The sequence below is a fragment of the Charadrius vociferus genome, unplaced genomic scaffold (assembly GCF_000708025.1).
Source record: "Charadrius vociferus isolate BGI_N301 unplaced genomic scaffold, ASM70802v2 scaffold2, whole genome shotgun sequence".
In the NCBI taxonomy this organism is placed as follows: Eukaryota; Metazoa; Chordata; class Aves; order Charadriiformes; family Charadriidae; genus Charadrius; species Charadrius vociferus.
Genome location: NW_009647595.1, coordinates 3,996,072 through 4,012,339, shown reverse-complemented (window position 1 = coordinate 4,012,339; position 16,268 = coordinate 3,996,072). Strand labels below are relative to the sequence as shown.

Below are 16,268 nucleotides of genomic sequence, written 5' to 3'. Positions count from 1 at the left end.
GTTCGAGGTATTTCCAGGGCTCTCGCAGGGCCTGGGCCGAGCCTCGGCCCTGGTCGGTGGAAGTTGTGGGGATATAGAGTGGGGTGAGGCGGCGATGGGTAACTGGCCATGTTCTGGCTAGGCCCCTCCCTTCCCCCAGGCGGGTGGCGTCTTCCCAGGCGTTAGCGTGAAGTCAGTGTAAACTGGCCAGAAATGCTGCTCCGCTGATCCAGACCAGGCTCAGTAGCGAGCGGAGCTGGTGTTTGTGGCCATGGAGGTCACGGGCAGCCGGAGTTCAGCACCTGGGTTTTCTCTGTCCCACAAAGGATGCCAGGTCACTGGTAACCACCTGGCTGCGGCTCACCTTTCTCTGCGCTCCCCCCGCTGTCAGGTGAAGGCTGGCTGTAGTTGTCAGGCTCCTGGCAGTTGGCTTACGAGCCTCATCATTAGTTGTCCTACCTCCCTTCACTCTGGATGACTGGTTGTGCCTTTGGGACGCATCTGTGCTCCCCATTTCTGTTCCCACCTCCTGTAGCCCTAGGCCCCCTCCTCACTGCCTGCTTCCTGAGCTGCATTCCTGATTATCAGTGCTCTCCTGCCTCTGTAGTCCTACTTGCAGGATCCAGTCTTTTGTTACTTTGTTTCCTGGGTGAAATCAGCCAATTCTGCCCTTGTTTCAACCCTAATAAGCTTGTTCCAGGCTATGGTTTGCATTACAGACTCCCTGGTTTCAAAACCCTCAGGTCAACTTCTGACTTCGCTCCTTTTGCCTTGCCCATTGGATTTGTGGATCTTTTTGTACCTCAGTTGGCACTGACTTCTCCTTTTTAATGTTATTCCAGCGCTGCTGTTGCCTTGTCTATATCTGACAGATGCTTTCCTGTCTCAGCTGAGACACCCTGAAGGGATTCATAAAAGTGTGCTGAGAAAAAAGATGCCTCAGGCTGCAGTCAGACATGGCTGCTGACCCTCAGGAAGAGCAGATTGTGCCTTGCTGTGTGCTGTGGTGCCTTCTCAGGAGAGAATGACACCCCCTCACATCTACTAGTGCAACAGACCGTTGCATCCTAACCCTTTTCCGTCACAGTGTTACATGGTAAAAATATCTAGTCTTCAGTCTTATTGCTAACTTGGATTACTGTGACAGAACCAGAACTAGACTGCACATAAAATTACAGATTTGAGAGCACTGACCTTAGAAGGGGGGCTGGAAATGAGTAAATGGGGGTAGTACTGTCTTCATTCGTCATTAATACTTTTTTACATCAGCCTAGGCCACTTGATAGGAAGTGCCAAGGACAGCGGTGATCTAAGCTGTGCCCATTTTTAGGATATAAATGACTGTAGAATCTGCTAAGGATTCGTAATGCATGGTCCTTGCCAGGTTATATTCCTTTGTCACATAACAAGGTGAACAGGGGTGTCCTGCGACCATCCTCTAATCCATTTTCACCAGTGGCTGCTGCACTCACTGGGCAGAGGGGAGCTCCCTCTTTTGCATGAGAAGGAATGTGAGCTTAACACCAGGGAAGAAAAATATTTCAGCCATTTTGCTAGGAACTATTTAGGGTATGTCGCCTGGAAGCTCTTTCTGTTAGAACCATTCAAGTTTGCAAGGAATAATTAAATATTCATTTTGAAATGGGAGAATGAGCACTGCTCTTTAGTCTTCTGGTCTGAGCACTTACACAAAGGGAGAGGAACCAAGATTCCAGTCTTAGCTTCACTGAATACGTAATTTAATGTATTTAAATGTTAATTGGAGTCCTGGTGAGTGCCCTGAGCGTTAAGCTACAGAAGTATTGCTCATTCTCATCTTTTTCCTTAGCCCAATTAATATTTAATTATTTCATGCAAATTAGAACCACCCTACAGGAACGATGGAGATTCACCTTCCTTGCGGTATTCTCCGACCTGCTGATTATTCATGTGAGGTGAGGTACTTGCAGGTTCAAGCCTTCCCACAGAGAATGTCACGGATTTGAAACAAGGTCCCCCAAATTCAGGATGAATGCTCTGATCATTGAGTTGGTAGCTGGGGGAAAGATGCCTTGTATCACATATTGCCCAGGTCAGTGGATGATCCCCTCGGATCAGGCCTGGTGGGGGAGACATAGATGGGTGTGTGGTGAATCCTGTAGGGCTTAAACATGAGTCAGGATTGAGGTTGCTCATCCCCATCTAGACTTGGCTGTGTAGTATGAGGGCCCTCATCTGTTGTTGGCATAGGTGGTAGCAGAGTCTGGAGAAAGGAAAACGTGGACTTCGGCTCCTGAATTCCCTTTGTGACTCTAGTTATAAACAAAACATACTGTCAGTCTTGCTTTTAAATGAAAATTTCTCACTGTTTTGTTTGGCTTTTGTTTTTGTCCACACTACTAGATAGCCTTGTGTGAATACTCAAACTGCTTACTGCTCTTACCTCCCAGTAACATTGCAATGAGACGAGATGTCCAAGAGGGCCAAGCTCGGTGTTTGTCTCGCCTAGGAAGGCACAAGGAGGCTCTGGATATTGCAGAAAAAATGGTAAACAATGCAATCGTTCTTTTAGGCTTTGAACATGAAAATATTGCCAGTAGTTCTTTTGTATGGACCATTTTCTGGAAAAATAATCTTTATATGTATAATCCTTCAGGATGTTCAGAGCTCAGAGTATTTGGTAAACAGAGGGTAACTGTCACTGCAGATATAATCAGTCTTTAGAAATCAGAACACCCTGTACCACAATGAGCTCCCTGTGCAGGCAGGCTGGTAGTCCTGGAAGGGACTAAATATCATGCTCTGCCAGGCAGAATTAATGTAATGTAATAGGAATTATAAGAAAGGGGATAAATGAGTGCTTAAATCTTTCCACTATAAAAGTGACGGTTCAAAACTCCCTTTTATTTCCATATACTTGCTGCCAAACCGCCACCAAGGAGGGTATCCAACCACAAATTGAGTTTTTCCCATAAAGGAAAAGGTCCAGAGACTCTGAAGTCTGCTAGAATTTTACTGCTGCTGTTTATTTTATATAAAAGGTGTTTATACTACAAAGAAGGGCAGCTGTATAAAACTCTGAAGGCAAATAAACAAATGACACAATTCAGGGCCTTCTCGCCATTCAGACTGGGACAAGGCAGCTAGAGGGAATGCTGTCAGCTTGATTGTGCGTGATCTGTATCACGTATCATTTAAAATTAAGAGCACAGTTCTGTACAATTTCAATATTACATTTAGTGGTATTTGTGTGCCATTATTCAGGGAGACATTTTCTTAGGCTCTGAAGGATGATTCTGTTCTACTCCTGTTTTTAATCTATTATCTTTTGTTTCTAGAGAAACAGCGCTACTAACACAGATCACTTAACGACAGTTCTCAACCTGCAGTTTGCCATTTACCAGGGTCTGGAAGATGTAGAAGAAAAGATCATGTGTTTGCAGCAACTGATCTGCTTACATCCTTTCAACCCTTGGTACTGGAAGTTACTTGCTGAGGCTTATATGAGCCTTTTACAGAGCTTGTCTCCGATAGTCATCCGAGAAATAAAACTAAAACAGTCCGAAAAGGTTAGTGTAAGCGATAGTAGTTTCAAAACATCAACTGGAAGAGAGATTAATGTGCAGCCTCACAGATCAGATGGCCAGAAAGAAGGCCCTTGGTCCAGCCTTGCTACAGAAACAAAGAGGGACAATGCAATGACTTGTAGCAGCAGCCAAGCTGTAAAAGAATTCCTCTGCACTTCGGAAGACCCGGAAGGGGTGAATGAAGGGAAATGCTCAGCCTCTGAGTCCTGGGAGCAGAACATATCGAAGAAAGTTGGAATCAAGGCATGTGCCTCGTTTATTAGAGCAAGGTAACTAAACGTATTCTTAGAATAATGTTAATTTCTCCCAGTTGAGAACAATATAAAGCATATTTTCCCCAGCCTTAATATTTTCAGATTACATTTTCAGTTTTAGTGTTTGTTTCAGCGTTGGCAATGCTAACTTAGAAGCACCCTGCTGTTGCTTCAGATCTAAAAAAACAACTGTAGCTGTGAACAACCTAAATCTGAGGCGAAAGAGTAAACCAGTGTCATGCACTGTTGAGAAGTAAAGCGTTTTTAATGACCTTATTATATGAATCTTTTCAAGTAATTATATACAGAAGGGCTTGTTCTTCAACAAATGCTCGTGTTAGAGCATGGCTGTTTCCTGGTTTGGTGTTAAAGATGCAGCAGCAGAAGTGCCCCAAAGGGAAGGCTTAGCCCATCTTCCTTCTGTGAGTGCCACCTGTCTTATTTGCTTGAAGCCTCATGCTTGAGCGAAAATGTATTTTATAATAATACCCCCATCCTGCATAATGGATGAGGTTGAAAATGAACTCTGTGACAGCTGATTGACAGGGCTGCATTAAAATGCTCTTTCCTTTTCTTTCCTCTCTTCCTAAAACTCCTGCACGCAACAAAAGTCCCCAAAACATAATCTTTAAAAGAGATAATTAGGAATTGGTTTTGTTAAAATAGTCTTGGATTTTTTTTCCCCCTCTTGCCTCTCAGTAATGTAATAGTCACCGAATGTATTTAAAGCCATTTTGTGAACTTCCACAAATGTTTACAGAGAACACTTTATAACTGCCCTGTTAGGGCAAGATTTAAGAAATGTAAAAAAATGATGTAGTAGCTTTTAACTGTATTCAGACTAAGAGACGGTGACTTTAATTGCTACTTGGGAGAAGTTAATAGATTTAGTAGTGTTATTGAGTATTAAAGCTTCATTCATATTAAAATAATTTGTGTTGCTTATTTCGTTCTGTATGGTTCAGCATTGAGACAGTTTAAAAATGTGGGATTTCCTTGCTGGGCTGCACAGTTTCACAAAGTGTTATTGTGGTTTATATTCGCAGATACGCTTATCCAGTTCAAGCTTCTCCCGTCGCCAGGGCTTATACATTAAATAGGTTGTCTAATGTTTTCAGGTCTGTTGGATTTTAAGTGAGATGTGGATGTTGCATAAACATATGTGCATGGTAAATTGCACTTGGAAAAGGGATGGTAGTACTGCTTTTTGTAGGAAATAAGGTTCTGTGTTAAAGCATCATAAATTGACTCTTCTAGTCTTGCCAATAAAAAACACATTGGAGAAATGGTTTTGTTTAATTTTCGTTGAGATGTCATTCTTTCTTACATTATGTTGATGCAAATTTTGAAACAAAAATGCTTTACAAATTAAAAATACTTTCCATTTTACTTTGAATTTCCCAGTCAAAACTTTACTGAATTTACAGATGTTTTGTTGGCTCAGACTTGTAAATTTTGATGTTTATAATGTTCAAATGAAAACCTTAATCTAAGATCTTAAGTCTTCTCTTCGTAAAAATACACACCTTTATTATAACACCTGCTTCATTTAACTTTGGTAAATGTGATAAAAAAATTGTTGTTCTTTACGCATAAAGCTTGAATTAAACATAGATTCAGTAGTGATACTGCTAAGTCCCAGTGGTCCTTTGGTTGAATATACTTAGATATTTCCTCTGCTGACGTGTTTTACAGTCTTTGTGTGAGGAGGACTCTGGAAACTGCCGTTGCTCTCTCTGTTCAAGCAGTTGGTGATGGGGTTCCTTCAGGACATGAAGCCACGTTGTGGGGACAATGTCTAACCTTCATTGAATCATGGTGGTGACTTCTGGGGCGCTGCCTTGAACATAAAACGGTGGTGAAAGATTTTAGAAAATATTCCAGGGTTGGCCTCTGTGGGGAGGATGCTTGGTGTTTGTCTAAACCCCCCCAAATTTCTTGCTTTTCAGGTTACAAAGATCATCACTGCCATAGGCAAAACTGCTCTGCTGTCTTGTTAGGCCTTAATAAGGATGTGGGACACCTGACGTACTGCAGTTACTGTTGGCAGATCTGAGCTTCACTTTTGAATTGTGTGACGGATACATGGGGAGAAAAATGTTTGCGCAGAGCAACCAGAGGTGCTTGGCATGTTGTTTTTCAAAAGTAATTCTCACTACTTCTCCCAAAGCATGGATGTACCATACCCATAGTAGATGGATACACGTGTATTCATTTCTTTGCATTTTTTGCAGAAGTCAGGAAGAACAGTTGTTTTAAAGTATTCTATTTTGGTTGGTTTTAGGTTTGCTGACCTACTCTTTTGCCAGCTGTGCCTTTTTTTTAATTGCCTTTTTCATTTCAGGCTTTTACTTCAGCTTACGCAGTTGCAACAGTTGTCCTTTGCGTTGGAAAACAACATAACAGGTCAAAAAGAAATTGATGAAAAAGTGGCACGACTTGGTTTCAATGAAAACTCCGTGCTGTTGATGACCAAAGTAAGGGGATGTTTCATCGTGTGCATGTTCTCAGCTGTACGTAGGCTGGTTGAGGTACCTAAGCCAGTTCTGGCACAAAGTCCTGTTAAGTGTGACACTCCCCTGGGCTAATTAACTGTGCCAGGAAGCAAGGTAAATTAGCTGGGGCGGGTTGCCTTGGTAGTGTGTTATCCTGAACTGACAGTGATACCTATATAGCACTGGCTTGTGTCATGCAGGTGTATCCCTGCTGCAGAGATTCTACTCCCAGGAATGTTCAGGGTTGTTAAGTTCCTCATTGAACTTTTATTTGTAGATGCATCATCGCTGTGCGTATCCTGGGATACAGATTTTATCTCAGGAATTTCAGATGCTACAAAGTGAATCATAAGTATGAAATGGAAGCAGAGACTACTCTGGTGGCCACAGCAGTATTAAACACCTCCAGAAAAAGTATTAAACATTTTCAGAAAAAGTCAGAAACATCCTTTTACATGATTTCTTCGTTCTGTTTGATGTACTGGGTTCTAGTTTTAAAGAAATACAAAGGAGGAGAGTAACATTGCTTGACTTTATTCATAGAGATTAAACATTTTTAGTGCTATTTATAGAGTTTCTGACTTTTATCTTAAGGAACAAAAGGAAACCAGAGAGATTCTAACTTTGCTGTCAGTATTACAGCTTTAAGTTGGTGGAAGCCAAGACATTGCCGGGTTGGCAGGCAGTCTAGCGGGATTTCATCCATAAGAGGGCAGTAGCATGCAGACTATCTCAGGTTTTGAAAAAGTTGGGGAAAGAAACTTCTCTCCTGGCTTCCCTTGGTCCCGCACCTCCCCAGGAGGAGATCAGAGTGTTGGTGCTGTTGCAAGCTAAGCACTGAATGCAGAGTTGGCGTTGAGATTTCCGCTGCTACTCAGAGAGTAAAAATCCCCTCGCACAAGCGTGGCCAGAAGCTGGGTTGGGTTGTGCAGCTGTGAAGTTTGGGCGCTCAGTTCTCCCTGCTTATTGCAGAAAGCAACAGGCAGACAGCTTGATCGTGACTTGGAAACTTCTCCTGGATGGCCTGTGGTTCATGTGTGTGTGTTCATGTGTGTGGCTTTTCTCTGCAAGTTGTTTTCTTGTTTCCCATCTTTTTTTCTTACTCTGTTCACAGGTTATGGGGCAGGATCTTGTACCAGAAAAACTAAAAGAGGAATTTCAGGGTGAGGTAAAATGCATAGGCCCTTCAGCGCTGTCATCATTGGTTACTGCATCAGCCACAGAATTTGAAATCAAATGGTTCGGTACTCTCCAAGATGATTTATGTCACTTTGACGGACAATTCTATTCAGATATGTATCTCCCCCCTTCGGTAACTTAAAGGTTTTGTTGTTTGTATTCTCCTACCTCCAAATGATTACAAAATGATACTTACAATAAAGTTCATATGACATTTTTTAAGAATTCTTATTGTGTATCTTTTGTGTATCTTTTAAGAATATATATAAATCTCTGTGTTCAAACTCTTAATATCTCATCATTTTCTTTGTTTGCTAATTTGTTTGTATTTAAAGTAATAAGGAATCCGATATAAAATCAGGCTTTCAGAGATAGCTTTCCATCATAAACCTTGCTGAGTTATGCTTGAAGCACCTGTGATTTTGGGGGCCTGCGATGCCAGTGGATGGAAGGCTTCCTTTATGGTGTCCAGTTTGAAAGTTTTTTGGTATCGCATTCTATGTTGTTGCATTTAGAGCAATGGAATTAGCCATTTCCTTAATTCTTGGGTTTTTTTTTTAATATTTCTTGATTAATTGACATTATAGTGATTTCCTGTTCTAGGCTGGATAGCCAGAAATCTTAAATATATTTATGCTGAGAATTTGTCAATAAGAATAATTCTGTATATTTTAGGAAAAAAAAATCTAAATGGTAAATATTTTAACTTAGAACCGGAAGGAGATTTTCTTTCTTCAAAGCTAAGCGTTTTTTGCAGGCGTAGAAGTAGCTATAGCCTTGTCTTCAGTGCTCTTAGACGAGGGAGGAGAAAAACTGTCAACGTTGTTTATATGTACTGAAGAGTGTTTAGTCAGATCATATCCTTTGTAAAACCCTGCAAGGAAGAAGATCTTTGCTGTGAAAACTGGCAGAGTTGTTTCTGCATCATGTAGCTCCTTATGTTATGCTTTCAGTTGATAATGACACCACTTTGCTTTACTTTCTGAAGCATCGACGCTGCGTGCTTGGGGCTTCTACAGAAAAAGGCAGAGATTATCCTGCAGTTTCTTTTGCTTGAAATAATTTACATTTGAGGCAAACAAGGTGTGCTCTTCCCCCATCTTCTCTTAAACTGTGAGAATTAAATGATGTGTAGCTTTTTCTAAAAGTGTTCTTTAATGCATATAGTTTAAAACCAAGAATCCCTTAGACATAATTTGCTGGGACTTCATGTTTTCCTGTGTTTTCTTTCTGAAGTACTAAAGCGTGCCGGAACTTTAAATAACTCACAGTTTAACTCACAGTTGACTGGTAATTCACCATATGAGAGCACACTGTGTATCTGCTACTTTGAGATAGTGGTCAGGGACGCTGTTGCTAACCATTGGTATGGTACAGCCCTCTGCTAAGTTGACTGTGAAACCTCTCCAGAAAAATGGAATATTGCCTTCAGCCACGTCAAATTATCTTTGATAGTTTGGTGACTTAATGCGATTAAACCACATCCTGGTCAGCTTGTTACGAAAGATGATGACTTGGCAAGTATACTTGGGTAAGCATTAATGCACTCATGTATTGCAGAATATTTGGTTTAGTCATGCGTGTGCTTTGCTAGGTGGAATTTTTTGTGTGCGTGTGTAGAGCACTATATTCGGATGGCAGTGAAGCCCGCCTGAAGGGCTGGGGATGCTTTTAACACTAACTGGTGTCATAAGTTTTCAGTAGAGACTGTCCATAACGTGCTGTAAATTAATTATGACGTTGGCATCAACAGTAGAATGTCTTACAGCAAAGGCATAGCAAACATGGAAAGCTTAATGCCAAATATGTCAGCAGAAAACTGGAACAGGGACTTCTGCCGGTTTCTTCTTAAACTTAAGGTCGTGAGTAGCCACATAAAAAGGCTATAATGGTTTTTGCCACAGCTCTGGAGTAGGTTCAGTAGTTAGGACACCAGAACACAGCTTTTGTGGAACCAGTTCTGTATAGATGTTTAATGGGAAGTCGCCAAATGATTTGGCTTCACCGTTTAGAAGGTGGAAATATAATTGGAGCTGTTTTAGCAGCAAATTAAATACTTGCCAAATATTGTCATTTTGTGACTGAGATGTCCAAAATACACTCGGGCTAGCCAAGGTGATTTGGAAACGTTTTTCTGTGCGTGCAGATTGTTTGACTTGAGATTGTCTCTAAGACTGGGAACGCAACGGTTAACTCCTCACTGGCTCCGGGAGTGGAAGGCAAGTGGCAGTTCTTTAAGAACAGGCAGTATTTTCTCAAACATAACAATAAAGCAAAAATGTTGTTTTTAACTACTGCAAAGAAAACAACATGAATGTTGTTCTGAACATGTCGCATAGTTACTGTTCCAAATAACCAGTGTTTATTGCTCTGGGGCTATGAAATATTCCTTTGTCCCACTTGTGCCTGACTATCTCTCATCTCAGCTACTTCAATTCCTCCTTTTTTGGCTTGCTCCTCACTTTTTTGGCATGCCACTTCTAACTTCAGTTTTCTGTTTCTGATCACATCTCAAGAGGGGCTTTGCATTTCCATCTTGCATTTGAATGCCTCATTGTTGTTTCTACATTCTGCATAATTTTACATCTGCCTGTAGTAGATTTCTTCATGTTTTGGCTCTTATGATATTATTATTGGTATTAGTACATGCACCAGTACTCCACGCTGAGTTAAATAGCAAATTTTAGTATTGCAAACTGCAAGTGAGAATCCGTTAACAGTTACTGAGGTTTGATTTTGTTATTTTAACACTTGCTCATGTTACAGATGCTTTGGGAAGGACTCTCTGACCCTGGTTCTGATTCTTCTGAAATGACTGCTGTGTACAAACACAATTGAATTGTGGGTCTTGCTATTGAGTGTGTGAATACTGCTGGCTTTGAGGTGAGGGAACATGTTAGTGCTGTAACTAGTGACACTAACACAGTCTTCTCCATCACAGAATCATGGGATGGTTTGGATTGGAAGGGATGTTTCAAGATCATCTAGTCCAGCCCCCTGCCATGGGGACATCTTGCACTGGATCGGGTCGCTCAAAGCCTCATCCAGCCTGACCTTGAACTCTGCCAATGATGGGGCATCCACAGCTTCTCTGGGCAACCTGTTCCAGTGTCTCACCACCCCCAGAGTAAAAAATGTCTTCCTTATATCCAATCTAAATCTGCCCTCTTCCAGTTTAAAACCATTGCCCCTTGTTCTGTCGCTGTGTGGTGGGTTGATGTTGGCTGGCTGCCAGGTGCTCACCCAGATGCTGTATCACTTCTCCTCAGCACGGCAGAGAAGGAGAAAATAAAATGAAAAAAAAAAAAAAAAAGGACTTGGGAATCGAGATAAAGGCAGTTTAATAAAGAAAAAGCAAAGGCTGTGTGTGGAAGCAAAGGAAAACAAAAAAACCCATTTATTCTCTATTTTCCATCAGCAGGTGATGTATGTGTATAGTCTCTTCACATTGCTTACAAGGAATCAAGAGTCATAACACAGGGTCCTGCTCATGCTCTGAGCCGAGAGTCGCCTTTATTGCTGGCAACAACAAAGGGGTTTTAGCTAGTGCCTGCTTATGTCTCCTGCCTTCTTTCCAATACCTGCACACAAACCAGAAGAAAAGAAAAATGGAAGCAGATTCATTTCGGTAACAATTTGGCAACCCAGGTGCGACTCTGCAGGTTCCTGACCTGTTGAGTGTGGCGATGGCATATGACACTGCCAGTACTGGCTGAGTTCACCCGATTGTCCTTGTGGGATCTGCCTTCCCTGGGAAGGCACTGAAATCCAGGGGCAGCATCAGTTATGGAGGGGTTCAGTAGATAAGGTAAAATGGGGTTTGCCACTGGTGGAAATTCTGGGACGCCAGAAGAAAATTGATGGTACTTCAGGACTCAGTAAATCTTGAACTGTAGTTCTCTGTTGGGATGAGTGGCCAGCTGGCACTCAGAAGGGGACACCCTCTGAGCAGCGGCCCCTGGGAGGTTCGTTTGCTGAGTAAGCTGTCCTTCCTGCCTCATCTGCCATACGATATCAGGCAGAATTGCCTCATGTGGTAAATCCAGGCTGACCACTCCCTGTCACCTTCCTGTCCTTCACATGACAAGCTGGAAGTTATTTCCAGGATCTGTTGCTCCATCACCTCCCCAGGGATGGAGGTACAGCTGGCAGGACTAGCTAGGGTCATCAAAAGGGCCACACAGGAGTATGGTCTGCAGTCGTCCAGGAAGGAGAAATGTCTGGGTGCTCTTTATTTTCTAGGAGAAGCAACAGGGGCAGACCGGGGCGCTCTCTCTTGGGGGGAAAAAAAGCAGCCTGTGGAAGAAGCAGTGAGTGAAATGTTCCCGAGGAGCACAAGCAGCGAGCACAGGGGATGTCCTTGAGCACGTGCTCCTCTGGGTTCTTTGTGTGTGAGCAGCAATTGCACACGCAGGCGTGCACGTGAGGTGCGCTCCGTTACCCGTCCTACAGCCAGGCACCAGGCTTCACACTCCGAAGCGCTTTAACGGGCAACACCGGCAGGACACCAGCGGAAGCATCTCTGAGCCAAAAGACCCGCAGGGCCAGTTCGGGCTGGGGAAGGGACATGGGGACACTCTGGAAGGCCCTGGCCAAGCCCAGCCCATTCCCTCAGCTTACTGCCATAGTACGAATGCGAGGGCCGCAGTGGGTTCAAGGTGCCCTGTGAACATCCTTCCCTGGCACGTGAGCGATGCCTGTGCCATGGTCCCCTGGGCAACCCCACTTGCTGTTTTGCTGCTGTCCGCTCTCTGCTCCCCACGGGGAGGACATGCAGAGCAACCAGCCCCAACGGGAGAGTCCCTGTCACTGCCAACAGCAGTGGTGCTCTGACATGGCAGAGTTGCCCTCTGGAAAGCCCTGGGGGCCTTTGCTGGGCTCTGCAGGGGCCCATGGAGGGTCATAATTACCCTCCAGTCTGCCCAGAGGCCTCTGCAGGGCCCCAAATTATCTCCTCCCACAGCATGTAGGGGGTTGGTTTGGGCAGGACCAGTATGGCTAGCAGATCCTCTGGTGTTCATCAGCCAAGTGGCTTCTGCTAAATTTGTATCCCACTGCTTCCATTGCCCAACGGTCTCAACATAGTCTTTAGTGGTCCTTTCTCTCTCTCAGTCTTTCCAGAGGCTTTTGGGCAATCAGGGATGTGATACATCCACTTAGTGCTGTGTTTCTCGGCCCAGGAGTTTATGAGGTTATTTTGGAAATGAGTCCCATTGTCTGATTCAGTTCTTTCTGGGGTACCATGTTGCCACAAAATTTGCCTTCCAAGGCCTGAGATGGCGCTTGGGGCAGTGGTATGGTGTACAAGGTATGTTTGTAGCCATTGGTAGTTACTTCCACCATGGTGAGTACATAGCACTTGCCCTGGTGTGTTCGTGGCAGTGAGCATCTACATGACGTACCTTTGGAGCGATGTTGTCTACCTGGGCAGTGGTGTCTTGCCACAATGCAGCAGCCCAGATGGGTTTACCCTGTACTGTTAATTGGTCTTCTTCCACTGCTGTAACCACCACCATGGGGTGTTGGCCACCAACCAGGAGTCAGGATAGAGATGGAGCAATGACCACGTTCCTTGTGGGGAGTGGGCAGGAGGTTGGGAGGGGGCAGAGCCAGGACAGCTGATCCAAGCTGACCAAAGGGATATTCCAAACCATGTGACATTGTGCTCAGCAATAAAGCTAAGAGAAAGGAGCGGTGCAGGGGGCATTCATCATTAAGTCATTCATCTTCTGGAGCAACTGCTACATGTGCTGAGGTCCTGTTTCTCAGGCAGTGGCTGGACGTTGCTGCTGATGGGAAGTAGAGAAGAAATCTTTTTTTATCTTTTGCTTCCATGTGCAGCCTTTGCTCTTCCTTATCAAAGGGCCTTTATCTCAACCTATGAGTTCTTTTTCCTCCTTTTTTCTTCCCCCATGTCCTGCTGAGGAGGGGAGTGATAGAGCGGCTGGGTGGGCACCATGCGGCCAGCCAAGGCCCACCCACCACAGAGACTATACTGTCCCACCCCTCCATGGTGGGCAGGGTACCAGAACACACACATAAGGCCTCACTCGCCTATGGCAGACACTGTCTCTTCTGCAGGTGAAGGGAGGCAGTGGCTGACATGGGGTCAGGGGTTTGCGGCCCCTTGCAGACCCAGGGACCGCGACCGGCGGTGGCTGTTGACAGCAGCGTTTGGTGGCCGATGACCCGTTCCCTGAGCCTTCAGCCATGGGGTGGGATGGTGTGGACTGGGGGCCTGTGGTATACAGCTGCCTATCACCCCACCAGGGCCCAGTGTGGGCCCCCGACTGCCCTGCACAGACAGAGCAGCACCACCAGATCGAGCCTCCATTTTTCTGGTTGGCATTAGAGGAGAGATCGCCAAAAGCCACTACCCTGGGCAGCAGAGGACATGCCAGGCTGTGGCGGGTGTTCTGCTCCTGGTGCCAGAGCCTGCGGTGGAAGACTTGGTGCTCCCTGGCAGCGCCTGCAGCCGGCTGCTGGAGCAGAACGCCTGCCTGCAGCATGCCCTGAAAGACCTGGAGAGGCAGAGCACTGCCCTGGAGGTGGAGAACCACCTCCTGAGAGAGAGAAGCTCTCCAGAAGCATGCAAGGAGGCAGAAAGGCTCCAGCAGAAAACTGCTCAGCTAGCTGTCCTCACCGAGCAGCTGACAGAAAGATGCAGGCATCTGCAGGAGACCATTGGGAACCTGGTGAGTTCTCCAATGCCACAGCCCATCCACAGCTCTGCTGAGGAACCATGCATGAAATCATTTCTTTGGCAGAGGGCTGGAGAAAGGAGAGAGCACGCTGGAGCTTTGCTGGCACAGCACCAGCAGAATGAAGCCTCGCTGAAAGCAGCTGAGGAGCTCCAGGCCCAAGTGGCTGCAGATGATGAGGGCTCATGTGATCAGCCAAAGGTGTGAGGAGTTAGAGGTGCAGCTTCTGGAGATGATGGATGAAAACACCGCGCTGACTGAAGAAAATTCTCACCTCCGTGGGCACTGGGCCCAGCATCTGCACTGGGCAGAACAGGTTCAAGCTGAAAATGCTGACCTGAAGGGGCAACTGACACGAGAGGCAGAGCAGAGAAATTCTGCCATCCAAGCCATGAGTTGGCTTCAAACCCAACTGGAAGCTGCAGAGCGCAAACCGAAAGCTGTGAGAGACATGGCTGAAAGTGCTCTGACAGAAGTAAAAAGGGACCACGGAGGAGCCAGGCAACTGTTTTGATGAGTGAACCAGAGAATTGGTTTCAGAGCCTCTCAGAGTCCACTTGGGCAGAGGACAGTTGTGGCTCCTGCCTTCTTTCAGAGGAAGAACCCGCAAGTGAGACAGCAGACAAATGGTCCATGATCCTGCAGGCTGTGGGACAACAGCCGGGAAAGCTTCGAGCGTTCATAGCTCCATATAGCTACGGTCCTTGTGATGGTCCTGGTGAGCAGCCTGAACCAGAGCTTCCTCCAACTGCTGGACAATGTGATGATGTCTTTGGACTGGTGGATGAGGACAGTTGGTCTGTGGGAGAGCCGTCGGACAGCACAAGAGGATTGACCCCCTCTACTTGTGCTGGAGACGACTCAGATGACGACCTGGCAAATGAGAATTGGGATGATCCTCGTTATTTTATTTTCGGTCTGTCACCTATTTTTGGAGGGAGATGAGGCAGATCTAGATGTGGGTGATGGGAGCTAAAAAGCATAAATAAATGTAGCCTATACAAACCTCCAGGATATCTTCAGAAGGTAATTTGTACTTAAAAGTGATTTTTTTCAGACTTTTAGATTTTTGTGTAGCAGGACGACTTCTGGAGGGCAGCAGGGGCCTGCAACGGGCCCAGCAAAGCCTGGATGAGGCCTTGGGGCACTCTGGAGGGTAATGTGGGGCCTTTGCAGGGTGTGTCCCCAGAGCTGGACGCAGTACACCAGGAGGGATCTCACCAAAGCGGAGTAGAGGGGCCATATCACCTCCCTCAACCTGCTGGCCATGCTTCTTTTGATGCAGCCCAGGATATGGTTGGCATTTTGACCTGCAAGTGCACATTGCCACTTCATGTCCAACATCTCATCCACCAGCACCCCCAAGTCGTCGGCAGGGCTGCCCTCTATCCCTTCACCCCCTGGCCTGTGTTGATACCGGGGGTTGCCCCAGCCCAGGGGCAGGATGTGGCACTTAACCTTGTTGAACTTCACGGGGTTCACATGGGCCTCCAGCCTGTCCAGATCCCTCTGGACATCATCCCTTCCTTCAAGTGAATCAACTGCATCCTCAGCTTGGTGTCATGCACAAACTTGCTGAGGGTGCATTGTATGGCGGCCGTGTTTATTCCAGCCCTTCTCTGGCAGCAGACGGACAAGGTACGTCAGCATCCTGCCCTGACCTTCCTGACAGGTAGTTTCTGCCGCTGCCTGTAATGACACATTCCCCTCATCACTGAGTGATCAAGCTTGTGGGAGTGTGTTAGGATTTTCGGCATAACTCAATGCTGAAATTGTAAACTCTGATTGTTTTCCATCAAAACCAAAATTCCATTCGTTTGATGTTCAAGTTCAGCTGTTGTCTGAACTAGCACAAGCGGCATCCCTGATCCAGGGCTGAAATCAGCTCTTCTTTACTCAGTGCTCCTTCTGGGTTATTACCTTGTCCCTTATCTAATTTTCATTAGCTGTGTTCTCCAAAACTTCTGTAGGCAAACTATCTTGCCCCACAGAGATGAGAAGAGCTCCTTCATGGATTCCATGGGTCATGGCTTGAGGGAATGATGGCTTCAGAGGTAGTGGTCTGCAAACTTCTCCCCATATCCCTTTTATGCC

At 45.4% G+C, this 16,268-nt stretch overlaps 1 protein-coding gene across 1 annotated transcript; it reads left to right on the top strand.

Moving 5' to 3' along the window:
- Positions 1 to 2,353: 2,353 nt before the first annotated feature.
- Positions 2,354 to 14,381, top strand: LOC104282908 (uncharacterized protein C8orf76-like). Its single transcript, XM_009881042.1, has 6 exons — positions 2,354 to 2,505; positions 3,297 to 3,814; positions 6,144 to 6,276; positions 7,409 to 7,606; positions 12,700 to 12,817; positions 13,744 to 14,381. Exons 1-6 carry the CDS (start codon positions 2,419 to 2,421, stop codon positions 14,379 to 14,381), a joined length of 1,692 nt encoding a protein of 563 aa, XP_009879344.1. The 5' UTR covers positions 2,354 to 2,418.
- The last annotated feature ends 1,887 nt before the right edge of the window (positions 14,382 to 16,268 follow it).

Coding starts and splice junctions, on each gene's coding strand:
- LOC104282908 (XM_009881042.1), top strand. CDS start 2,419: ATGAGACGAGATGTCCAAGAGGGCCAAGCTCGGTGTTTGTCTCGCCTA. Junction 2,506..3,296: donor TGGATATTGCAGAAAAAATG/GTAAACAATGCA, acceptor TTTTGTTTCTAG/AGAAACAGCGCTACTAACAC. Junction 6,277..7,408: donor CCGTGCTGTTGATGACCAAA/GTAAGGGGATGT, acceptor CTCTGTTCACAG/GTTATGGGGCAGGATCTTGT.